General features: G+C 51.0%; 1 protein-coding gene across 4 annotated transcripts in view; it reads left to right on the forward strand.

The window, feature by feature from the left end:
* KIAA0232 (KIAA0232 ortholog) overlaps positions 1–21,545 on the forward strand; it is an 81,835-nt gene extending 60,290 nt beyond the window's left edge. For all 4 annotated transcript variants that reach the window (XM_032855443.1, XM_032855438.1, XM_032855440.1 and 1 more), the window contains 6 exons: positions 1,530–1,596; positions 2,718–2,799; positions 4,922–8,204; positions 14,302–14,410; positions 18,908–19,005; positions 21,119–21,545. In XM_032855443.1, coding sequence (XP_032711334.1) covers positions 1,530–1,596; positions 2,718–2,799; positions 4,922–8,204; positions 14,302–14,410; positions 18,908–19,005; positions 21,119–21,298 — 3,819 coding nt within the window. In that variant the 3' untranslated portion in view covers positions 21,299–21,545. The remainder of the gene's footprint in view (positions 1–1,529; positions 1,597–2,717; positions 2,800–4,921; positions 8,205–14,301; positions 14,411–18,907; positions 19,006–21,118) is intronic.
* Positions 21,546–25,771: the final 4,226 nt, after the last annotated feature.

Below are 25,771 nucleotides of genomic sequence, written 5' to 3' on the forward strand. Positions count from 1 at the left end.
AGCAGCGTGCAGCAGGTGGCGTGTCAGCTGACGCCGGGCTAGGTTCGTAGTCGGGAGGGAATGCAATAAAACAGCCACGTTGAGCACACCTTGCGCGCTATGGTAAGCCGAGGCTTTCTGATGGGATTGTGGCGGCCGAGCAGGGTCTGTGACTAACATTTGCTACGGGGTTTCTGAGTGGTTTTAAGGGCAGGATGGCTCTTCTGTGGCCCGTTTCCCTGTCACCCTCTGGCCTGTCTCCCCGCTAAAAGCTGTGGTCTGCCGTGGATAGGATGTAACTGTCCGTGTCTACCGTTAACCATTCCCTCTGTGCTCTGTTTCTTGCTGTTCAAATTGGAGCTATGCGCTTTCTTGTTTAGGATATCTCTGAGACTTGTGCTGAGTCATTTTGAGTTGAGTGAATGGGGAAAAGTTCTATTTTTAGACCCTCCAGGCCCCAGGAGGGCAGCCGCTTGAGCAGAGTCACGGGCACCTGTCCGGGTCGGCCCACCTCAGACAGACTCACTTCCAGTTTAAACACGACTTTGACCACTGAATAAAGGGCCTCAGAAACGCGTTTGCTCCTCTCGTACCCTGTGAAGGAATTTTCTTTCTTCCTTGAGAAAGGGAAAATTGTTGAAGTTGGAAAGTCCACATAGTGGAAGATTATTTGTTCGTGCCTGTTTCCAGTATTCATTTTTCTTTCAACTTTGGCTCTTTTGGTTATCCTCCCCATTTCAGGCTCTTGCGCGTGGTGTCCTCAGCTGCCCACCCCCCACCCCGTGTGGAGCCTAATACCCTGTTCATGACCTTTCAGAGAACACAAAGCTTTCACGCTCATGCACGGCTCTGAATGCTGTGCACTGCTCTTTCTGTTGCCGTCACCAGTGTTCGCTTCAAAAAAGAAAACACTGGCCTTCTTTTCTCTAGACTGTAAGCTCCTAGAGGAACCACATGAGATTTCTGTGATTTTTCCTCCTGTGTGTTGAATCTGGTACAGAACCTTGCTCACATAGGTACCGACTATTACTCTGGCTGGCGACTGATTTCTAGCCATGCGATAGGTACGAGGGTATGTCGGCTGCACGGGCAGTGAGATGCTAACCCCCCAGGAAGACCGGCCGTCCTGGGAGCCATATTAATGTTTGCACATTGTATCAGTAAGCCATTGACTGTACTCAGTTAATAAAATATGTATGCTCGATCAGAGCAGCAAACCTGGAGTGTTTCAGCTCTCATGTACTTTATTTATTTATTTTAAAGATTTTATTTATTTGACAGAGAGCATAGCAGCGGGGGAGCAGCAGGCAGTGGGAGAGGGAGAAGCAGGCTCTCCAAGCAGGGAGCCTGATGATCCCAGGGACCCTGGGATCATGACCTGAGCTGAAGCAGATACTTGACAACTGAGCCACCAGGCAACCCTCTCGTGGAGTTTAAATATTACTAACATATTTCATTTAGAACATGGGAGATTAGTCAAACCTTTGTATGAAAATAAGCATGTCCAAGGGCCTGGCAATGAAGTAACATGTATTTTTGTTGTCACGCAGAGCTCTGGCATCGAGACTTTAGTGGAGGAGCTCTGCTCCAGACTGAAGGACCTTCAGAGCAAGCAAGGTGAGTGCAGCCTCCAGAGCCCATCCGCACGCAGTGGGCTGTGGGCCCCGAGGGGTTTGATTCCAGAGGCGCTAGAGTCGGCCAGAGACAGACAGAAGGAAGTTGGTCTTTGTGTTCAGTGTGTCGCCTTGCCAGCATCACGCTGTGCCTTCAGCTGTTAGGGCTCCCGGGTCATCCTTAGCAGTCGCTTGTGGATAGATCCCCACTCAAAGGAGTATATTAATTCACAGATGCCGTCGTTGGGGGCGGGGGCTGGGGGGCACGTTTTGTTTCCCCTTCACATGGAAGCACGAGGATCCCGGAGCAATATTTTCTCTTTCCCACCCTGGCCTCCCTGTTGGCATCTGCCTGTTGACATCAAGGCCTCCAGAGGTGTTTGTCTCTATTTCAGGTTTGAAAGGAACTTCTGCCTTGACTCGGGTTTTTTTGGAAAGGCAGTCTTGAAGCTCATAAAGGTCATTTTGACGCATGAAGCCTCATAGCTTTTTGTGGATACTTTTCTGCAAGCGCTTGGAATGAGAGCTGCATATTGAGGTCAAGGGTCTTGGTTTCATTGTCCTCTTCATGGCCATTTTTGCTGCCTGCCAAGCCTTGAGCCTTGCTGAAGAGTTTGTTTGTAACTAAAGGGCTTCCCAAGGGCTGAGCTGAGAGCTCGGCCCTTTGTTTTAGTTGACTCCACAGCCCTTGCTTACCTAGATGTTGGAACAGAGAGCTGATTATAATGGGCTTTCTTTACGGAGTAGTGTCAGTCCAACATGAGTCCATACAGAATCCATGGGTGCAGAATTTTGTGAGGATCTCAACAGATGTTCTCTCCATCTGGCAAAATTAACATAGAGGATTTTAGTCTTTAATCTGGTGCCTCTGGAGCACTCAATCAGAGATGAGACAGACAGCTGTCCCCTCGCAGCCCACCATTAGTGTGGTTAAGCTGGAGAATTCCGTCTGGGGCTGTGAAGAAATGGATTTTTATTAGAAAGACAGATGGGTATAGAGTTCTTTTTCAGCCATAAAGTTTATATAAGTTCTGATTAAAGTTACTTGAGAAACTTAAAAAAAAAACAGGAGTGTTTATTAACTAGATATACGACATATCTTTCTGAATTTTTGTTTCGTAACAGAAGAGAAGATTCACAAAAAGTTAGAGGGGTCTCCCTCTCCAGAGGCAGAATTATCCCCTACAGCAAAGGATCAAGTGGAAATGTATGTAAGATTGTATTCAGTAATAAAGTGTGCATTTGTTAAAATCAGACTATAACTGCTGCGTGGTTTACAGTTTTTGTTCATTGTCTTGTATTTGGTTCCGTATTTGATAATTCAGGAAACACTCATTGAGCATTTACTATGTGTTTGACACGGAATTCAGATGTGAATAAAATGGTCCTGTGCTTAGTACAGAATCCGTTCTTGTGAGAGGAATGAATGGAACAAGTAAGGTTATTATTTACAGTCCATTCGCGTGCTGTCACTCCAGTGCCTGGAGGCGGCCATGAGAAAATACGGGCATCCTTGTTTTACATACAAGGAGACCACATTTCTTCTACAGAGGAATGTGGGCAAGTCATTGACCTTGTCGAGCTTGTTTCCTGAAGATACTCTTTGCAGTTTTTTTGTAAATAGTTAGTAATATTGGCTGCACTAAAAGCAGAACTTCCTTCTGATACGTTTTATTGAATCTTCTGAACTTCTCGAACTTAAGGTGAACATAGCTTTTCCTGGCTGGTAGGGACCTGCGCTGTCCCGCGTAGTCTCCATAAGCTGCGTGTGGCTATGTAGCACTTGATATGTGGCTACTACAAATTGAGATGTGCTTTAGGTGTAAGATTCTCATCAGATTTCACAGACTTGGTTAAAAAAAAGAAAAAAAGAATGTAAAATACTCCGTTAATATTTTTAAATATCCTATGATGAGTGCTGTGAAGTGTGTAAGCCTGATGATTCACAGACGTGTAAACCCAGGGCTAATAGTACATTATATGTTAATATTAAAAAAATACTTTTAAATCTCAATTACATGCTGAAATAATGTTATGGATGTATTTGGTTAAGTAAAATACTTAATTGAATTCAGTTTCACCTTTTTTTCTTACACTTTTAATGTGACTTCTAGGACATTAGGAATTCCATGTGAGGCTCACCATGTATGTCTGTTAGACAGCTCTGGTAGAGGCTGAAAAGGAGAATCAAGTATAGGCCCTTTGAAAACATGGCCTTTTATCACTTGGTGTATGACCTTGACTGTTGCCTCCAGAATGACAGTCCCTTTGGTAGGCAACCTGACTCCAGGTTCTTGCTTTGGCAGTCTATCTTGCTCTGAAATCTGCGATAGCTACCAGCTTCTTGGCAGATTGGAAACAAGTTCTTGTTTTCGATCCCTCTAAAAGCAGCCTCCCTGGCTTTTCCTGCAGTCACTGGTCTCCTCGGATCTTGTGTCCGCACATGGGCGCCCATGCCTCACGAGTAGTGGCCCTAAGCTCCATTTCCGGAGCGTCCAGGCTCTGCTGTGGGCCACTTGTCCTCAGGGTTCTCAGCTGCACCAGCATCTTCTTTTTTGACCACTTGAACGCCCTGCATAATCCCTCCTGTTTTCTGAGGGCCTCATGAGAACACGTGGGGACCGACAACCTCGTAATATTCCAGCTCCTCTTGTACATTAATTCCTTCACTCCTCCCAGCTCTGTGAGGCAGCTAGTAGTAGTCCCTGTATCTCACAGGCCACAGAGAGGTTGTGTCATGGGCCTGAGGTCACACAGCTGCTCAGGGTGGAGTCAGGGTTCACAGTTGGGGAACGCGGCTTCAGAGCACATGCTCTCGGCTCTCAGCTCCTTCTGTTTCCCCTGCTCCTAGTGGTCTCGGGAGGTAAGTCCTGTCCTCATCAGTGTGCAACTGAGAATGTGGACCGACACATCAGATAATGAGCTGAAAGTCACATGTGTAGTAACTGACGTGAGCTGAGATGCAAGTGCAGGCATTTCTTCTCGAGGTGACGTTCTTTCCACCATATTGCATTTGTCCTTTGTGACTCCTTAATTAAAATGACAACTTTAAAGATAAGAACTGTCCTCTTCCCTGTTTTCTAAATATTTCTAAATTAGTGGCAACCTCAGTGCTGAACATAAAAGTGCTTGATACACGGGACTAAACAAAAAGTATATTTTACTGTATTATTCAGTTTTGTTTTTTTTTTTAAGTTTTAGTCTGTGGATGACGTAAATGTTGACTGTTAAAGTGAAATACCCCGTCGCCCCACTTGGGAGGGAATGTTGTTTTGCTCTATCTTGTACATCTAAATGCTGGCTTTTGAACTCTGTCCTCTGTTTTTCAGGTACTATGAAGCATTTCCGCCACTGTCTGAGAAACCAGTTTGCCTGCAGGAAATCATGACTGTGTGGAACAAGTCTAAAGTCTGTTCTTACTCTAGCCCTTCTTCATCATCCACAGCCCCAGCAGCTAGCACAGACACATCCTCCCCCAAGGACTGCAACAGCGAAGGCGAAGTCAGCAAGGAAAGAAGCAGTGAAGCGCCAGGCACCGTACACACGAAAATCCAGGGCAGAAGTAAGAGTGAGAAGGAGAACAAATTCAGTAATGGCACAATGGAAGAAAAGCCTGCTTTGTACAAAAAGCAGATCCGACATAAACCTGAAGGAAAGCTTCGCCCTCGCTCTTGGTCTTCTGGCTCGAGTGAAGCAGGCTCAAGTTCAAGTGGTCATCAGGGAGAACTAAAAGCATCCGTGAAGTGTGTGAAAGTCAGACACAAGACCCGAGAGATTCGTAACAAGAAAGGGCGGAACGGGCCAAGCAGGCTCTCGCTGAGGACCGGCGACAAGGCTGAGAGGGGCACGCACGTGGCAGGGAGCGGCGGTGGGGGAGCCCCCATCAAGCCGCTGTGCCGGCGCGGGAAGAGGCCCTTGAAGGACCCGGGGAGAAGAGACGCTGGCAGCGCGGAAGGAAGAGATCTGTCCCTGGAGAGCAGAAACGACCGAGAGTATAAAGAGGAACCACTGTGGTACACCGAACCGATTGCTGAGTATTTCGTTCCTTTGAGCAGAAAAAGCAAACTGGAGACCACGTACCGAAACCGACAGGATACGAGTGATCTGACGTCAGAGGCGGTGGAAGAGTTGTCAGAGTCTGTGCACGGTCTTTGTATCAGCAACAGTAATATTCATAAAACATACCTCGCAGCAGGTACTTTCATTGATGGTCATTTTGTAGAAATGCCTGCGGTTATCAATGAGGATATTGACCTCACTGGGACCTCGTTCTGTTCTCTCCCAGGGGACAACAAGTATCTGGATGATATTCATCTGTCAGAATTAACACACTTCTATGAAGTGGATATTGATCAATCCATGTTGGATCCTGGTGCCTCAGAAACAATGCAAGGAGAAAGTCGGATTTTGAATATGATTCGACAAAAAAGCAAAGAGAAAACGGATTTTGAGGCAGAATGTTGCATAGTGTTAGATGGAATGGAGTTGCAAGGGGAACGTGCAATATGGACAGATTCCACCAGCACTGTGGGTGCCGAGGGATTCTTCCTGCAAGACCTGGGCAACCTGGCTCAGTTTTGGGAGTGCTGTTCATCCAGCTCGGGTGATGCCGACGGAGAGAGTTTCGGCGGAGACTCTCCAGTTAGACTCTCTCCCATCCTGGACAGCACAGCACTCAGTCCGCATTTGCTTGCTGGCAATCAGGAGCTCTTTTCAGATATTAATGAAGGATCTGGCATAAACTCATGTTTTTCAGTGTTTGAAGTGCAATGCAGTAATTCTGTTCTACCATTTTCGTTTGAAACTCTCAACTTGGGAAATGAAAATACGGATTCTAGTGCTAATATGCTTGGGAAAACCCAGTCTAGATTGCTAATATGGACCAAAAATAGTGCCTTTGAAGAAAATGAACACTGTTCTAATCTTTCAACAAGAACTTGTAGCCCATGGTCCCATTCAGAAGAAACACGTTCAGACAACGAGACGTTAAATATTCAGTTTGAAGAGTCCACTCAGTTTAATGCAGAAGATATTAATTATGTAGTTCCTAGAGTCTCGTCAAATTATGTAGATGAAGAACTTCTAGATTTTTTGCAAGATGAAACTTGCCAGCAAAACAGTAGAACGTTAGGAGAAATTCCTACCTTAGTTTTCAAAAAAAAATCGAAACTAGAATCTGTCTGTGGTATTCAGCTCGAACAAAAGACAGAACACAAAACCATGGAAACTGCCCGAGGGGGTGGCGAGAGCGGTCCACGTGGTGGCGGCTACAGCTCAGGGGTTATTAAAGACATTTGGACAAAGATGGCAGACGGGGGATCTGCCGCGCCAGTGGACATGGATAGAGTTGACGAGGAGTTGTTCCCAACAGACGTCGGTAACTACTGCTGCTGCCTGGACGCCGAGGCTGAGGCCGAGAGCCTGCGGGAGCCCCACAAGGCCGTGCAGAGGTCCGAGTATCGTCTGTGGGAGGGGCAGAAGGAGAGCCTGGAGAAGAGAGCGTTCGTTTCCGGGGCGCTCTCGAAGGTGGACGGGGGCGACTACACTACACCCTCTAAACCCTGGGACGTGGCCCCAGACAAAGAGAACACATTCATTCTCGGCGGAGTTTACGGCGAGCTCAAGACCTTCAGCAGCGACGGGGAGTGGGCGGTCGTGCCACCCAGTCACACCAAGGGAAGCCTGTTACAGTGTGCGGCTTCCGACGTCGTGACCATAGCTGGTACGGACGTCTTCATGACCCCAGGAAACAGCTTCGCTCCCGGTCACAGGCAGCTGTGGAAGCCCTTCGTGTCATTCGAACAGAGTGATCAGCCGAGGAGTGGGGAAAATGGATTAAATAAGGGATTTTCTTTTATCTTCCATGAAGACTTACTAGGAGCTTGTGGTAACTTTCAGGTTGAGGATCCTGGGCTGGAATATTCCTTCTCGTCCTTTGACTTAAGCAATCCATTCTCGCAGGTTCTTCATGTGGAGTGTTCGTTTGAACCCGAGGGGATTGCCTCTTTCAGCCCTAGTTTCAAACCGAAGTCAATCCTCTGCTCTGATTCAGACAGCGAAGTTTTTCACCCCAGAATCTGTGGCGTCGACAGAACACAGTACCGGGCGATTCGGATCTCTCCTCGGACTCACTTCCGCCCCATTTCTGCATCCGAGCTGTCCCCGGGAGGAGGAAGTGAGTCAGAATTTGAATCTGAGAAAGATGAAGCAAATATTCCCATTCCTTCTCAGGTTGATACATTTGAAGACCCACAGGCAGATCTCCAACCACTGGAAGAAGATGCCGAGAAAGAAGGCCATTACTATGGAAAATCAGAGCTGGAGTCTGGAAAATTCCTCCCCAGGTTAAAAAAATCTGGCATGGAAAAGAGTGCTCAGACATCACTGGATTCTCAGGAGGAATCAGCTGGGATTCTGCCAGTGGGAAAGCAGGAGCAGTGTTTGGAATGTAGCATGAATGAATCTCTGGAAATTGCTTTAGAAAGTTCAGAAGCTAATTGTAAAATAATGGCACAATGTGAGGAAGAAATTAATAATTTTTGCAGTTGCAAAGCAGGTTGTCAGTTTCCTGCTTACGAAGATAATCCTGTTTCTTCGGGACAGCTGGAAGAGGTAGGTGGTTGTCTGTGTGTGCTGGTGCTTGATCGAAGTTGTTAACTGGACTCGAATGCAGGAGCAGCTGGATCATGCAGTGGGAGATAGGGTGAAGTTATTGGGAAATTAACTTCAGTGTCTTAAAACTTACATGCTTATGATTTTACGTCAGGACTTAAAATGGGTTTGATATTTATAAATCGGAGCTAGACCGTAGACCTCTTCTGCAGAGAAAAGACATTTTTAAATTATAAGATAGTAAGAGTCTGTCTTAATACGCACGTACTGTGCTTCAAACCGAGTACCCTGGCATTCCGGCCTTCGAAGCGGACGCATCACAAAGTGGCCGTTCGCCCTGAGGAAGGCCCCATGCTCTTCGGAAGCAGAGACAAAGAGGGCCTCTTTGAGGTAGCAACCCATCTCACAGTCCCCGAAACACAGATTGGTTTAAGACTTAGGTTTTACACGTAAAATAAGTTACATCTGTGTGGAGTTCCCTCAAACAGATGGTGGTACGTGTAAAAACCCCCAGTCCCTGTGCATCAGAGGAGCCGCTATGGGACCTACAGAGCTGAGACCCGCTGTGTACGAAGGGTACCGTCCTAAAGCGCTGCAATTCACACGTTAAAATGAGGCTAATGGTGGTAGTTTTGTGAATGGGAGTCATTGTACCCTCTGACGACTTCTGAGACGTGGTTTGAGGTTAAATGGAGTGTGCTGGAACTGTCACTGAAGGTGCTAATCTGTTTCACAGAAAAGCCCAGCGATCTGCCCATTTCTCAGCCCATACTCGATCAGCAGTGCCTGGCCTCTGTCCAGGAGCGGCTTAGTGAAAAGACAGTCGGAGGTGCTTGGAAGTCGTGCTGCCTGTGGCCGGAGAGCAGCTGAATGTCCTCTCTCCTCTCCACCCCGGTGCTCGTTCCCCCCCACCTCTGCTGCTGCTAACTGCTCCCCAGACAGCGAGGCTCTCTTCAGTCCGCCCCCCCTTCTGACCCGCATCCTAATTCCTCCTCTCTCCCCTTCCCCGCCCCCTCCCACAAGCTGAGCTGCCAGGAGTGGGAAGCAGTCGTGTTGTTAGCCTTCACCTGTTTGTTTGTTGTCCCTGCTTTGTAGCTTTGAATATTCCTTTGTGTACCTTTGTATTTCACCTGGTTCCAGATTGGAAAGAAGGAAAAAGAGGGAAGAAGCGAGATTCTGCATCATACCAGTGCCATATTCCTTCACTTTCTAGTGTGTTGATGGATTTATGTGTTACCAGAATTCCAGGTTGTCTCGGAAGGTCTCAGCGGCTAGAACGGGACGCAGGGACGTTGTGGGGTTGTCAGTCAGCGGCCTGCTCCCGTCAGCCCCAGGCTCTGGGCATCGGTGCTCCAGTGTAGAGCTGGGTGGGGCTCACGTCCTGAGAGCCTGAGCTGAAGGGACAGCGTGGGGGCCGGGCAGGGACCAGAGTGACGATGGTGTCTTCCTTGCCACTCTCACACCGCCTGGGCAGTCCGGGCGAGCTCCAACCAGAGTCATCTTCCCCCTTTTCCTGAGAGAGGGCGGTCTGGGAGCCCTGTGGTAAAGGTCACTAGTGCAAGGCCACCTGGCTCAGAGCAAGTGGACCAAAATGTAGGAACTCTAGGGGCGCCTGGCGGGTGCAGTTGGCAGAGCCTTGACCCTTGATTGCAGGGTCGTGAGTTCGCAAGCCCCATTAGGTGTGGGGTTTACTTGAAAAGAGAAAACTTAAAATGTAGGCATTTTGATAGAATTGGTGTCCAGAAGCATGGATTCTTTTCAAAAACTTAGTTCAGTCAGTACAGCAAACATTTTCTGAATACCTGTTACATGCTCATCGCTAAGGTAGGTGTCATGTACAAACAGGTCCCCATCCTAACACTGGAAGAAGTCAGTCTAGTTACAAAGACTGCTTTGGAAGTAGTCATTTACTTCAACTGAAGTAGGTCATTGATTCACCTGGTTTTAATGCAGACGTTACGGGAGGGGGTGTGTACCGCGAACAGGGCGTTCCCGTGGCAGCTGCAAGCTTGCGTCCCAGCGCGGCTTTCCAAGGCTGTTTATGTGTGTAGAGGCAAAGATACATCCACATATGTTTCCTCTTCTGTTTCTCTTCTCAGAGAAATGGCACTTTATTGTAATCAGCCTTTTTGATTTTCTGTGTCCTGTTCCACTGCATGGACAGATATACTAGGGTTTATTGAGCCAGTTCCTTACATTTCAGGGCATCTGGGTAGAAGTAGTTGAAGGGAGCAGGGGAGGTGGCGTGGTGGAGGTGACCGCAGGCGGCCTCGGGAGCCCAAGGAAGCCCTCTCAGCAGTGAGCATGAGTGTGAGCGCAAGCATGGAAGGACGGACACTCGTGGCGCACACCTGGGGTGGCTCACACCTGGGGTTGCAAACATCCGAGCATCCCGGGGCAGGAGGGTGAGGAGGCGGCAGGGCACTTGAGGCAGAGGGATCAGCATCAGCAAAGGCGAGGGGGCATCTGCCAGCGGTCAGTTCTTGGCTTCTGAAATACAAAATGGGAGGTGAGGAGCAGCACAGTGTGTCTCGCATGTCTGTGCGTAAGTTTGTGGTGTAAGGGTTCTCCTCGTCACTGACCTGTTGCCACTGTAGCGGCACATGTCCAGGAGCACAGAAGAGCAGCAGAAAGCTTGGGCTGCCCTCCGGAGTTTGCAGTCCAGTCCCGGGGAGAAGGCCGTTTTGCCCACAGACAATTTGCAGTGGCATCAGAAGGCTCTGATGAGTGGAGGGGGTAGGGGGCCCATCCTTGGGGTATGGCACCTGGCCCCCCATGCCAAGCACTGTGCCCACTCTGCCCTGGCACCATTATCCCGCTGAGTGCCCACAGTGACCTTCTGTGATGGGTTTCTGTTCCCCTCCCTGGACTGTGAAGTCCACATAGGCCCAGAGGGGTGGAGTCCCTGCCCCTGAGTCCACCGTCAGGGACAGAGCCTGAGTTCTTTGCTCTGCTTTGCCACGCAGCATCTCTCATTGGTCTCAGTGGCCCTCTGCAGCTCTTCATCTACATGGGCTGGCTTTTCCTTTTGTGACCTAGGTGGGTGGGAGCGGACTGTGGGTGAGGGGCACTTCTCTGTGCTCTTCCCAGAGTAGAACTCAAAGAGGAACAGCAGGGATTTTTGTCTTCCCAGACCCAGGAGCTTAGTAAGAGTGCAGGGAGGTGCCCCCTACCCAGCTTCCAGCTTCTAAAGACTTTCTAGTATCCTGTCTTTGCTAGAAAACATTACTGGTCAGGCTTTCTGGCTTAAATTGTCTTCTCTGTTACTTCACGGTTTCATTCATCATTGAGTATTTTTGGGGAGCACGCCCTGTCTGAGTGCTGGCCTGGGTGTGGGGGACCAGCACAGAGCACTGCCCTGGCTGGGTCACATTCAGCGACAGCCCGTGGCCTGTCACTCAGTGCGCCGGTGTGCCCGCGTCTGGAGAGGGCGGAGAGCTGGCTCAGGGCTGCAGCGCAGTGGGGCGCCTGGAGGACTGGGCACAAGAAGCTGGAGCTCGGGGCTGCCTTCTCGGTGAAGGTGCTGTCTGAAGACAGGCTGGCAGGTGAGAAAGGGAGCCAAGCAGCTGTCGGGGGAGAGGAAGAGCGGCACAGGGACAGTGGAGCCCAGCCCGCCCACGGCTGTGGCCTCGTCTGGTTTCCTTCCCTCCATTCCCTGTCAGCCAGAAACGGAATCGTGCATCCAGAAGAGGCTATTTAAGCAAAGCATGGTCATTGCTGCTGTGCAACGATGTCCTAAGATGATGCATGTTCATCAGGGGGTTACTCAGTGTAGCACAGAACAGGACAGAGAACTCTGCCTTGGGAACTGACTTTCAAGGGGAGGATGCAGAAAATTTCCTAAAACTAGAGCAGAAACTGGCATGACTTGAACAGGTCAGGGGAAGGGGGGTGGGGGACGGTGGGCCACATAATGGGGGACCTGCGTTGGGGGAGAGCCTTTCCTTCAGGCTAGCGGACTCGAGCATCCACTTTGTGCAGGCCCTGTGCTGGAGACACACGGACAATCAAGGCATGGGCTCTGCCCTAACGGGCTTCCTGCCTTTCCCACTCTACTCTTGTCTAGCCTCCTCTCGTTCATGCTGACCTCTCCGGCCTGCTCTCCCAGCCGTCTCCCATACCCTGCGATGAGTTCTCTCTCCCTCCCTTGCTTACCCTTGCCCCGACTCCCACGGTCTTGGGACGGGGTCGCACGAGTAAATGCTAATCGTTGCACAGCTGCTGGGGACATTTTCTTCTGCAGGTGGAAACTTGCTGCCTCCAAATCCGTCTGCCTGCAGTGGTGCCTTGGGGAGGAGGGCAGCTCTTCTGTCCAGGGAGCCCTCTTGCTCCTCCCAGATAGTGAGAGTAGGTGCGCCTTGGAGAGAAGGCCTTTCTGGAAAGGTCTAGGGGTTTTGTGAATTATATGCCAAATGCAGTTAATGTCCATGAACTAGCCATAGACCTTGGCTGTTGTGGCTTTGTTTGCATGAAGCTGAGTCTTGTCCTGCGTACGTAACAGAGGGGTGCTGACTACTGTTGTTGGAGGAAGCTGGGGGAGAACGCAGTGAAGTTAACTGGCCACGCTGGGTACACGGTACTGTTTTCCTTCAGTGTCTCACTTAAGAATATTTCTTTCTGGGGCGCCTGGGTGGCTCAGTGGGTTAAAGCCTCTGCCTTCGGCTCAGGTCATGATCTCAGGGTCCTGGGATCAAGCCCCGCATCAGGCTCTCTGCACAGCGGGGAGCCTGCTTCCCCCTCTCTCTCTGCCTGCTTCTCTGCCTACTTGTGATCTCTGTCTGTCAAATAAATAAATAAAATCTTTAAAAAAAAAAAAGAATATTTCTTTCTGCAAAATTATGTGAAGTGAGAAAAAATAAAGGTTTGAGGTGTTTCCTATTAGTTAAATAATAAACTCATTGAATCAAAAAGTCTTTTACCCGTAAGACAGTTCACATGTAAGAGAAAAGCAGAGTCCTGTCAGAGGACTGACAGTCATTGTTTGCTAAGAGCACTCAGGTTTTAAGCTTGAACACATGGTGAGAATGTCTTCTGAAGCAGGGGGCGCAGACGGGGTCCACAGGCCTTCTTTGGCTTGAGTCCCAGCGTCCTCTGGTTCTCAGCAAAGCACATAATGGAGTTAAAAAGCCATGGAAGTTGGTAATTCTCTCTCTTCAGTTTCTTTCATCCCGTGCTGTCATCTTTGACTCCTTCCTGCCGAGTGTGTGAAGAAGTGGGTCCTCTCTCTTCCCTGGAGTGTCTCATACCAGTGGACACTTAGGGCCGCCCTTTTATTTCTCTGCATTTCACAAATCTAGAAATTTGCCTTGTCTTGGATATTAATTGGGGATATTTTGCCTTGGAAGGGTTTTGTCATGTCTGGGGTTTTTTTTTACTTTTTTTTTTTTTTTTAAGATTTTATTTATTTATTGGACAGAGATCACAGGTGGGCAGAGAGGAGGAAGCAGGCTCCCCGCCGAGCAGAGAGCCTGATGCAGGGCTCAATTCCAGGACCCTGGGATCGACCTGAGCTGAAGGCAGAGGCTTTAGCCCACTGAGCCACCCAGGCTTCCCTTGTCCTGTTTTTTAAAGAGATCTTCATTCTCACTTCCACCATAAGTCTTTCTTAAGAAAAACTTCCTTGATATGTTATGAACACTTTTTTTTTTTTTTTTTTAATTTTTTTTTTGAGAGAGAGAGAGAGAGAGCATGAGTATGGGGTAGGGGCAGAGGGAGAAGTAGACTCCCCGCTGAGCAGGGAGCCCAGTGCGGGGCTTAATCCTGGGACTCTGGGATTGTGACCTGAGCCTCCCAGGTGCCCCAACCCTGAGGCCTTTTGAATTTACCTCCTTGGAGCACCCAGCTGGCTCAGTCAGTGGAGGATGTGACTCTTGATCTCAGGGTTGTGAGTTTGAAACCCACATTGGGTAGAGAGATTACTTAAAAGTAACATCTAAAAAAATAAATAAATAAATTCACCTTGTCTAGAACAATATTAAAAATGAAATTCATCAGTTTAAAAATCCTGGATTTGTCGTTTCTAGTTAATAATGTTTGAATTTTCTCCTTTATCCTGAAAGTTTGTAAACTTTTTTTCATATTTGTTTAACCTAAACAGTTTCCCGTATTGAACACTGATGTTCAAGGAATGAATAGGAGCCAAGAAAAGCAAACCTGGTGGGAAAAAGCCTTGTACTCTCCTCTCTTTCCTGCGTCAGAGTGTGAAGGTAAGGAGGCCTGTGTTAGGTCATCGGTTCATCAATTGGATTTCTCATCATTGAGAACAATACATTCTTTCACTATACCAGGCACTTACCGGGAGGCTTCTGGGTGGTGGCATTGTCAGGCCCCAGGGACGCAGAGATGAGTGAGGACTGGAGCCTGCCCTTAGCCTAATGTGGGGAAAGGTGGGGAAAGGCATGGAAATGCATAAAAGCAGGACTGGCCTTTACCAAGGCCTGTTCAAGATCTCTGTGAATCCTGGGGGAATCACCTATGGGGGGGATCTTCAGGAAGCTGCCCAGGTGGGGAAGGTTGGGGAGGGCAGACCCCGTGAAAGGGTCAGCTTGCAGGAGGGTAGGAGGGTCTCTGGGCCCAGTGGTCCCAAGTGGGCCCAGCTGGGTGGTAGCTGAGGCCAGAAGGGCAGGCAGGGAAGAAGCCTAGCTGGAGGTGCGGGAGTACCGCTGGTATGGGTGGAGTGTGGTATGCAGGAAGGGACGGCCACTGAGAAGACAGCAAATTGGAGGCTGTCAGGTCCATGTGTGTTTTAAGACAGTACTCACAGCAGAGTGGAGAAGGTAGAATAGCTCTGGTACCAGCTGGGGTTCTGGGCCCCTGGTACGGGCTGTCTGGGAGGCCCAGGTCAAGGCCTGGCCTCAGGCCCTGCAAGGGTAGTATGGGAGGACAGCATGGAGAGGTCTCAGTCGAGGACTCCAGGGCCTCAGGAGTGACTCTGTGAGGTGTGAGCAGCAGGAGGGGGTGGAGGGGCACCTGCAGGGGGCAGGCGGAGCAGGAGCACATTGGGTGAAGGGGATTTGGGTCTGGGAGCCTCCTGGGAGGACATGCCTGGCAGCTATGAAAACTCTGCAAGCCTTGGGGGGAGTGAGGGCTGCGGAGGGCATGCCGTCGGCCCCGGGCTGCCGTGGGCTGTGCCATCCAACAGTCTCTGCCATCGGAGCTGGAAGTGGCACATACCCCGTTGGTTAGTATTCACACGTGCACATGTCCGTCGTGTCTCCCGGTTCATGTAATGACCGTGGAGCCCGTGGCGCCGCTCACTGCCTGCCGTGCCTGGCTCGGTCCAGCACTCGGGCCGCCAGTGCTGGCCTCCCTCTGCAGCCTGGCCTTCACCAATGGTGGGGGTGCTGTTTGTTTCTCTCTGTGCTGTGAGCCCCTGAACGCCCTCGCCAGAGCCTGCCTTCCTCCTTCCCAGAGGTTCACTGGGTCAGAAAGAGCACATGGCGGAGCATCTTTATTTTAACTGCATTTATTAGAGAGCGGTCATTCCGCTTCTGAGCTAGTATCTGGGCCGCCTTCTCTGGTTTACAGTGCTCCCAGGCTTTCCTTTGATGTAGGCCCCACCGTAGCTTTGGGAGGCGGCAGCACTAGTTTACAGATGAGGAGGCGCTGAGACTCAGGTCTGACGGTTTGTCCAGAATCCTGCACTAACCGGCAAGCTCAGGCTCGCATCCAGACCGTCTTCCCTCGGTGCCCAGGGAGGCGCCAGGGTCAGGGGAGCCCAGATCTGGCCGTGACATAGATCCATTCCGTGCACCCGGCGAGTGTCCAGTCGCCAGTGAGTTTAACAGGAATGCAGCTAAGGGAAGCCCAGTGCCCCAGAGTGGTGCAGCCAGATGGACAGAGGGAAGTGGCAATAGGCAGCGCTGGGGGTCCAGAAGACCAGTCCCTGTGGGGGTTTAGAATGGCTCTCAGATGCTGAGTTCAAGCTTCATTAGTGTGTCAAGGACGTCTTGGCAGCCTTAGTCTGGTTTCTTGACATTAGTTAGGAGTCAGTCCTGACCTTTAGCCTGGGCCCTTAAGGGATGGTTAGTGCACGGCGCTTGTTTTAATGTGAAGTGACAGAGAGACTCTCAGTGGGTAGGTAATGGCCACCAGGCTTGGGAATGACTTTCGCCTCACAGCTATTCATTAAATGCCTGCGCAGGTACCTTGTCACCGTGACATGACCAGCCTCACTCTCGCGGCCTGTGGGCTTGGGGCGACCTGTCTCAGGAGCAGGTTGGCCAGGAAAATGGGGAGCCTCTTGCCCTTTCAGCAGGAGTGACTAGAGTCTCTTGTAGCCTGGCTGGGGGTTAATAACAAGCCCCCCGAGTCAGGGGTGACCTGGCAGCTCCCAGCCTCCCCGGAGAGGAGGGGGATCATCTGTTTTTACGGTAAGGCAGGAGGTGGAGACTCGGAGTCAGCCAGCAGATCGAGGCACCCTGCTGCTGGGGCGCCAGTCTGAGCCCCGCACCCTGCCACCTGTGCCTTCACGGATGCAGCCGCATGCCAGTGTTGCTTACGGGCCTGCCTTGTGCCAGGCCCTGGGGACCCTCCTGATGAGCTCACATCCCAGCACCAGCACAGGGAGTGAGGACATGAGCCCTGTGACAGTGGGGGCCACCTGCAGTGGGAAGTGTCCGGGCAGCAGCTCTGGCTGGCGCTGGAGCAGGATGCGCTTGATGTACCCCAGTGTGCCTGGCAGAGAGGAGCAATGTGAGAGCGTGGTGGGGACATGGTCTGCCGGAAGCCAGCAGCCAGAGCACGAGGGCCTTGTGCACCCCAAGCCATGACGGGTCTGTCCTGAGTGGTGGTCTCGAGAGCTCATGCACTGAATTCTGAACCTTTGGAAGGCTCGTTCATTGTAAGTGTGTGGGTGTTCTCTCAGTCTTCTGGAGGAAGCCCTGCAGGGAAACCATACAGATAACAGTTAAGGGTTCAGGAGACAGAACGGAGCTGGAGCCCAGGGCCTCCAGTGGCCAGCTGGTAGACCTGGGGGCAGTGACCAGACCTCCTGTGTCTCCATTGTTTGTGTTTGTAGAAAGGGGCTAACGATAGTTCCTCCCCGAGGGGGTACTTCTGAGAAGTAACGTGCATAGCACAGCCCTGGCACGTGGTCCTGACCTGGAACACTGGAGCCGTCCATGGGCAGATCACAAAGAACATTGTCCACAGTCACCACTGCCCATTCCTGACACCTGTGGTGTCACGAGCTCCTTTTGTACATACAGAATCCTGACAGCGGGGCCGGGAAGTGCAGGTGTCAGGGATGACTGACTCCGGCTCCACCCAGGGCATATCCTAGTCCAGGAGACCGTTACCGTTCCTGTGGTGATGAACTGATGGGGTGCATGGGGCCCATAGTGCCTGGTCAGGTGGGCTGAGTGGGCGAGCTGGCCAGGGTGTTGGTTCACCAGCCGGCATGCCAGCGCCGTTCTTGAGGCTGCCCGCGCGTCACCTCTTCTGCTGTGCACAGGACCCCAGGCGGGCAGATGGTGACTCTGTTTTAGAGCTGAGGGAGCCAGGGCTCAAAGAGAGCCAGTTACATCGCAGGTGAGTGCAGAAGCAGGGGTCCGCTCACGTGGGTGTAGTCCCGGTGTCCGGGTTATTTTCGTGAACCTGAGCTGGTGACTTCAAGGTCCTGAGGCAGGCAGAGAGAGCTAAAGGTCATGGAGAATGTGATGTGGCCCACTCCCAGTGGTACAAGGGCACAGCGGTCACTGAGCATCAGTCCTGTCTGCTTCCATGTCACGCATGGGGAGCATGTCATCTCCTTGAACTCCTCGTGGTAACTGGACCACAGTCAACAGGAAACATGCTCCACTGGGGGCATTACAGGACTTGCACATGGTGATTTCAAGCCAGGGTCTGCCCTGGGCCTACCAGCTGTCTCCTCTCTCGTCACTGTGTGTCCGCAGCTGTGTGGGGGCGCTGGTCTGGATTGAGACTGGCAGTGGTCAGCCATGGCTGCGCATCAGAACCCCCTGGCCCTGCCCAGATCCATCAGGATCTCAGGCAGGGGCCTGGGCTGGTGGGCTGGGCTTCAAGCTCCCAGGGCTGAGAACTTTGGCCTAAATGATCTGTTTGATTCCTTCTAATTCCATCTTCCAGTTCCATCCTCTTCTGTGGGCTGCTTGCCTACTCAGACCACAAGCCTCCTTTCTCCTCCCTGTCCTGCAGATACAGGGCAGGTGAGCTTTAGCGTGATGTTGGCTTGAGAGGGAACAGACAAGGTGGTCGCCGTTCTGTCTTTCCCACTGCACTCCTCCTGTCGGAAGCCCCTTTGTTCATTTGTTAGATGAACACACACGCACCGCATCGTCTGTCTCCCTCTGCACTCCGTACGCTTGTGAGAGCTCAGGCCTTGTTGGTCTTTATCCTGTGTTCCAGGGCTTACCCTAGTACAGGTGTGAATTTGTGCTTTGTTGAATGATTGTCTCATGCTGGGATAATAGGCATGTCTGGTTATGCCAGCCTATCTTTTAAAAACTCGATAAACAGTTTACTAGAATTTTTAAATGGACGTAGCATTTTGCTCGTGCACACCTGGCTGGCTGGTGTGCGCATGTCTGCTTTTAGTGACTGCTTAAACTCTGCAGAGGGTTGGTAGACCTAACTGATCTGACTCAGCAAAAAATGAAACAAAAATGTATGTTTCATAACTGTGTCTTAATGAAATTTCCCCCCCTTTCCCTCTTTTCCCTTCTCCATTCAAAATGATTAAGACTGTTATACAAATGCCAAGGGAGAGAATGGTATAGAAGAGTGTCCAGATGGTAAAGACATACCCAGTAACGAAGAGCGTCTGTTAGATTTTAATAGGGTAAGTGGACTGTCCTCCTCCTTACTAACTTACTAACAGCCACATCTCCTTGCCACTCAGGCTGGAGCCTGGGAGCCCTGGGAGCTCCCCCCAACTCCCCTGCCAGTCCCGGGTGACCCAGCTCCCAGGCCCTCAGTCCCCACCTTCATCTCCTCCCACCTTGTCCGCTTACTACCAAGGCTTCCCACACTCCTGCCCTCACTACCCCCAGTCTGTCGTTCCCAGTGCTGCCACTGGTAATTCCTGCCTACCAGTTGGACTTTGGCACTCCCCCAGAAGCCCTTGGGTGGGCAGCACCGGGAGACCCTTCTGGTGAGCTCCAGGGATGGACCCCACCTTCCTCTGCCCTCACCATGCCCTGTGTGGCACTCTGGCCTCAGCCCTGACCCCGGGCTGCTTTTGGTTTCTGTAGCACTGCCTCCCCACCAGGCCTGTGAGCTCCCGCTAGGCAGGCAGGTGGGTGAATAAGGACACGTGTCTCTTTTCTGTGTCAGCGCTGTCCTGTGAGGACTTTTCCCCCAGGGCACCCTAGGGTGTTGGCACCCGTGGTCCTATCTTTCCCACCTCTGTGGGGGGTGCCCTGTGGCACCCCCACCGCCACACCCATGCCTGGGAGCCACTCTCTGGCCCCTGGCCCTGACCACCCCACTCTCCCCTTCTCCCACCTCCTGCACCCTGTCCAGGCTGAGCACTCCCTCGCTGCTCCTCACGACGCCTGATGGGGGGGCTGTCCCTATGCCATTCTGCACAGACTCGGGACGTCCTGTCTGAGGCTATGCAGCCTCACTGCAGAGTGCAGACCTGAGCCTCGAGCCTCCGCTGGGACTCAGCCACGCCTGCTCCTAACCAGAATGGCCTTATGTCCCTGCGCCTTGCCCAGAAAAAGGCCCTGTCATGCTCTGCCCTCATGTGCCTCTGGCCTCACATCCTCTCTTCTCCTGTCCTTCCTTGTGGCTGTCTTCTGCTGCTGCCTCAGGGGTCCCAACCAGGGACAGTGCTGCCATTTGGAAATGGGGGGTGCTGGCTACTCTGAGGAGGGGGGTGGTCCTGGGTTCTGTGATGGGGGTTCTTGTGACTGGGGAAGGGGTACTGCTAGCTAGTATGATGGGGGGGTGGTTACTGTTGGAGAGGGGCATTGCTAGCTACTGTGACTGGGGGTGTGCTGGTTACTGTGGGGGAGGGGGGGTGGGCGTTGCTCGTTACTGTGACTTGGAGAGGCGGCAGGATGTCGCTGGTTACTATAACTGGCCGTTGGGGGCGGCTTGGTTCTGGCCACTGAGGGACGGGAGCTTTGCTGATCACCTCGGGGTGGGGTGGGGGGGTGGCATTTCAGGTGGCCGTGGGGAGGGAGGGTGGTGTCACTCATTGTCTGACGGGGTTCGGGGAGCATTGGTAGTTGCTGTGACTAGGGAGGGGCTGCCATTTGCAGTCAGTGTCCTGGGGGACAGAGATGCTGACCATCTGGTGTGTGGGGGACAGTCCCACACAATAGAGAGTTTTTAGAACTCCGGTTTCTGAAGCCCGGCCCCCAGGAAAGCTCTGGCTGTTCCTTACACAAGGCGTGCTTCTCGGCCTTCAGGTGAGGACGCTTTTCAGAAGGGCCTCCCCTGCCACAGCTGTCAGAGAGAGAAAGAGAGAGTGTGTGTGTGTGTGTGTGTGTGTCCCCTGCCCGTGCCTCGCCTGGCGGCTGCAGCACCCCATTTACAAAAACCGCGGCGTGCCGTGCTGTTGCTTGGTCAGCTTGCCGTGGCCTCTCCCAGAATGTGAGCCCGGGGACAACACGGCCGCGCCGACCTCCCCGGGTTCCCGGGGCTCGGCCCAGCCCCCAGCGGGGCGGCCCTCATACCTTGGCTTGTGCAGTCAGTCCTCACACTTGGAACGTTTTGTCCCAGGGACTCAACATACAGAATCAGCCTTTTGGCCGCTCTCCGGACTGCAGAGGAGAGTGTGATGGTTTTTTGCCCCAAAGCAGTGCAGCTCTTCGTCACCTGCGGGTCTCCCCAGGAAGCCGGCGGTTTGCTGTTTGCCCTCTGTATGTCGGGAGTGTGTCATGTTGCCCTTTGGGGGAAAAGTCTGGCTTTTGATCTGTTGAAAACTGTTTCTTTCATCCCAGGTGTCTTCTGTTTATGAAGCAAGGTGTGCGGGAGAGAGAGGTGCCGGAGCAAAACCCAGCGGCTTCCGCAGAAAGATCTACTCCAGCGCCAGCTCCGGCTCGGAGGGCTCCGGCTCGGAGGGCGGAGGCGAGTGGGTGGACCCTGGCGAAGAAGAGCTCTTTTCTCGAACTCATCTCTAATCCTGCAGCGTAGTACAAATTATTTTTTGAGAGCGATATGTGATGGCAAATACCCTTTTGTGAGGCCTGTTAATCTAAAGCAACAACTTAGGTTTCTTCTTCAATTAACTGATTCAGATCAGCAATTATCTTTCTCTTCTTGCTTATTTTAGAGTTGAGGACAGCTATCCTGTTGAAGATTTTTTTGTTTTCCAAGCTGTTGAATTCTTGGCTATCTGAAATAGACTAGATTGTGTTGTCAAATCAAGAATGGGTGTGCATGTGCTTGTCTAGAAGCAACCCTGCTTTCCACATCTTGACCACAGTTGCTGTCTGTCCTTCCAGCTGCAGCCCGGTCACTGTCACCTTAGCGCCGCGGTGTCTGCGGCTGCTGCCGCTCTCCAGAGACTTGAGCTTTGAAACCTTTAGGCTTTGTTCTCTCAGAACTGGGATATAACACCCACCCCTGCCATGGATCGGGGTCTTTCTCAAGGCAAGAGGGAAGCATGGGTGACTCGTCCACGGGCTTCACAAGGTCCGCTCTCGTGTACATTTGCCATAGGAGCCACAAGGGTGTGCTTTTAGAGACTTACAAAATACTGTTTTCTCTCTTAGGATTCTCCCCCCTCGAGTATCATGGAAGATACTATGGTTTGTGACTTTCTTGCTAACTGGAGGAGCCAAGGCTTTGAGGTGCGGGGTAGCAGTGGAGGCAGAGCGGGGCAAGGGCGCACCCCTGGCCTGTTTGACGTTGTGGTGACTTTTGCGCCAAACGCCCTTCAGGGTTATTTGTGGTGAGGGTCTTAGTTGCAGATCATGATTTTCTGGTGACCTCCATTGAATCGAAGCCTCCAGAACTCCAAATTATAAACGTCTGATATGCAGTACAGGCCGCCTCGTCACCCCAGAGAAGCCCTGGCTGCTGCAGCTAGCCGCTGTCATGGCTGTGATCGAGTAGAGCTTAGATTTCATTTTGTGTTGGCGAGAATGTTCTGGGCAAGTTCTGTGTGGTGGGTTGGGGGCGGGCAGAGACGTCCTTTCTCCCAGACCTTTGTGATGGTTTCATGGGACTCGCTTCCCGCTCTCCGTGGGGGCTGAGCAGTCAGTCCGTCTCCTCCAAGTCCTGTCCACTCAGGATGGCCGCCACCTCGAGTTTTCACGCCGGTGGGCAGCAGGTGAAGCTACGAGGAGCAGTGTTGTAAAACCAAATTGTTTTTCTATTTAAAAAACAAACAAACAAAACCTAATGTGTAAAATCAGTTTAGCGTGCCCATAACACCAAGAATGGCAGAGAAGTCTGGCGTGGACGAGACAGCTTCACCGTGAGTCTTGGCAGGCGGTGCACACTTGCACTTCGCTAGCTGGGAGCTGGAGTGGCTGGGAGATCCCTGGTTTGCTCCGAGCCGCAGGTGCAGTTGCCTGCTTGTAACTGAGGACACAGATGACTCCAGGGCTGCAGAGCCGCCCCGGCTTCGGTGTCCTCGCTGGGAGAAACCCAGCAGACGGCGGGCTGGGGTCTCACCACACGCCAGGGCTTGTTCGTACTTGGCACATCTAATGACACTTTAAAAAGTGTGCGTGTGCGTGTGTGTGTGTGTGTGTGTGTGTGCGCGAGCGCACACGCGCATGTGTGCGTGTACGTGTGCAGGGGTGTGTGTGTGCATGTAAGGTTTATGTTGCTGTTATTTATTTACAGACTTTATAAGGTTTTATGTATTTTTCTTTCTTCCAGAGCTTCCTAAAAAGTGATTAGCATCTGCACTGAAATATAATTTAACAGCAAAGGCAAAAAAGAATTGGAAGTTGTAAATTCCTAAAATCACTACAGTGACGATCATTCTAGAAATCGTTGCTTATGTAGCAGAGACCAAATAAATATATTTCAGATACAACCTTTAGCTCAGTTGATTTTGGACAGCTGCTTTTTATCAAGACAGGGCTCCAGGTGGCCGAGGTGCCAACTTCCTCATGCACTGGCGGGAGGACAGTGCACCTTCCACGGGGGAACCGGGATGGATTATAAAATGGGCAAGGGGATTAACAGATTGTGTATTTATTTGTTTTCATAGCTAAATGGCTGAAGTCCAGAGGCTTTCAGCAACAGAGTTGAAAGTGTGGTTTTTAGTTTTGTGAATGGATGATCACAAAGAAAAAGCATTTTTTAAAAAGTTGGCAAAACGCTGAGACGCACTGTGGTATGACGCGCATTTGCATATCCATAGCACTGAAGTACCCGTGTTCCATTCCTGGGCTGAGATTTTTTTCCCCGTGGTTGTATTGTTCTGATTTCACGTACACCAGAGTAACTGATTTTTTTGTTTTCTTGTGGAGTTAACACCAAATAAAAATTTCAAAAAACAGTTGGTTGTCTTTGTTTATCATAGCAGAGGATCCTTTGTAGAGATCTGCAGCCTTAGTGACCTGTGTCAGGAGAAAATAGAAAGCATCCAGGTCACATCGTTCCAGATGAAGGGCATGCAGCTCTTACAGGCATTTGCTCAGAATGCTGGTGCACTGCTTTGCTGGAAAAGGGGGGGGGGGGGGCCTGTGGATAAATGGCGCGCCCCCCCCCCCCAACCCCAGCTCCTACCTAAATCCTTCAAGAAACATGGGATTTTTGTCCAGAGGTGTAGACAAAAGTTCCATCTCTTTGTTACAGGAAAACGGGAAAAAAAATCTCTGTTAACACGATCAACGTTCATTGTAAGAAAAGAAATCAGTGTATTTTTAAAGTATAGGGGAAACTCCTCTGCACTTCCACCACCGGGCGCCGGAAGCTGCTCCCATTCGTGCCCAAAGCCTCTCCAGACAGCTGAGCTCCTACAGGGCTGCAGAGAACGTGTGATGTGACGGGACGGTGCTCTCCCTTCTTCTTCTTTTTTTTTTTTTTTTTAAGATTTTATTTATTTCTTTGACAGAGACAGATCACAAGTAGGCAGAGAGGAAAGCAGAGAGAGGAGGAAGCAGGCTCCCTGCCGAGCAGAGAGCCCGATGCGGGACTCGATCCCAGGACCCCGAGATCACGACCTGAGCTGAAGGCAGAGGCTTTAACCCACTGAGCCACCCAGGCGCCCCTCTCCCTTCTTCTGCGGACTTCATTTTTTATTCATTTATTTGACAGATAGAAATCACAAGTAGGCAGAGAGAGAGGAGGAAGCAGGCTTCCCGCTGAGCAGAGAGCCCGATGCAGGGCTTGATCCCAGGACCCTGGGATCATGACCCAAGCCTAAGGCAGAGGCTTTAACCCACTGAGCCACCCAGGCGCCCTTCTTCGGACTTCAGAAGTGGGTTTTCACTCAGACGTCAACTCGTGGCTGTGATTGTAGGTGTGTGAGAGGTTTTGTTTTTGTTTTTTAAGATTTTACTTATTTGAAAGCGGGACAGCAGTAGTGAGGGTTAGAGCAAGAGGGAGAAGCAGGCTCCCTGCTGAGCAGGGAGCTGACTAGGGACTCGATTCTGGGTCCCCAGGATCGTGACCTGAGCTAAAGGGAGACACCTAGCTGCCTGAGCCACCCAGGCGGCCTGTACATAAGTTTTTATAGCTGTGTTATTTTGTTCTAGAGATTTAATATGTCCCTTACTGATCATCTTATAGAACGTTCCATCATACAGAGTGCTCTGTATTCTGGATAGCACTTCTGCGGATGCCTGTAAACGGTGTCCTTGTACAGTCACTCCTGAGGGGAGAGTCCGGCCTGTGGAGTGCCTGCTGTCCCCGTGGTGTTCCAGCAGCACGTGGGGCAGGACGTCCTTCAGGCCTCTTCTGGAAGTTGCACAGCCTTTCTCTCACCATCTGAAAGCTGAGGATCAGCTTGGGTGATTTGAGGCAAGTACTTTCTCTGGTTAGCATTTGTCTTTCATCTGGGGCAGAGGACAAGTGGATTCCATACAGAAGCATTTCAGTGTTGTTTCATCCTTTTTTAAAATATTTATTTCTGGTACGCCTGGGTGGCTCAGTGGGTTAAGGCCCCTGCCTTCGGCTCAGGTCATGATCCCAGAGTCCTGGGATCGAGCCCCGCATCAGGCTCTCTGCTCGGCCTCTCTGCCTGCCTCTCTGCCTACTTGTGATCTCTGTCTGTCAAATAAATAAATGAAATCTTTAAAAAAAAAAAAAAAAAGATTTATTTCTAATGGTTTCTGGGATATGTGGGCATGTTTTTACATGCTTTCTTCACCTTAAAAGAGTATAAAGACACACTTCTGTGGTTTTTCTAGAACCCATGTACCTTTTGTAGAGTTGATTTATTTTTATTATTATTTTTTTTAAGTGAGCTGTACACCCAATGTGGGGCTTGAACTCGTGGCCTGGAGATCAAGAGTCACCTGCGCTTCCAACTGAGCCAGCCAGGCAGTCTTGGAAGCATGTAAATTACATACAAGGAGTGAGGCTTACGGATTCATTCTTTTTTTTTCCGGCTTGTTGGCCGGCTACTGCAACTCCGTTTGTTACTGTCACCTGGTGTGGCCCGAGTCTCCCCAGGAATGGCGGCAGTG

Source organism: Lontra canadensis, unplaced genomic scaffold (genome assembly GCF_010015895.1).
Source record: "Lontra canadensis isolate GAN:19392208 unplaced genomic scaffold, GSC_riverotter_1.0 scaffold1, whole genome shotgun sequence".
Lineage (NCBI taxonomy): Eukaryota > Metazoa > Chordata > Mammalia > Carnivora > Mustelidae > Lontra > Lontra canadensis.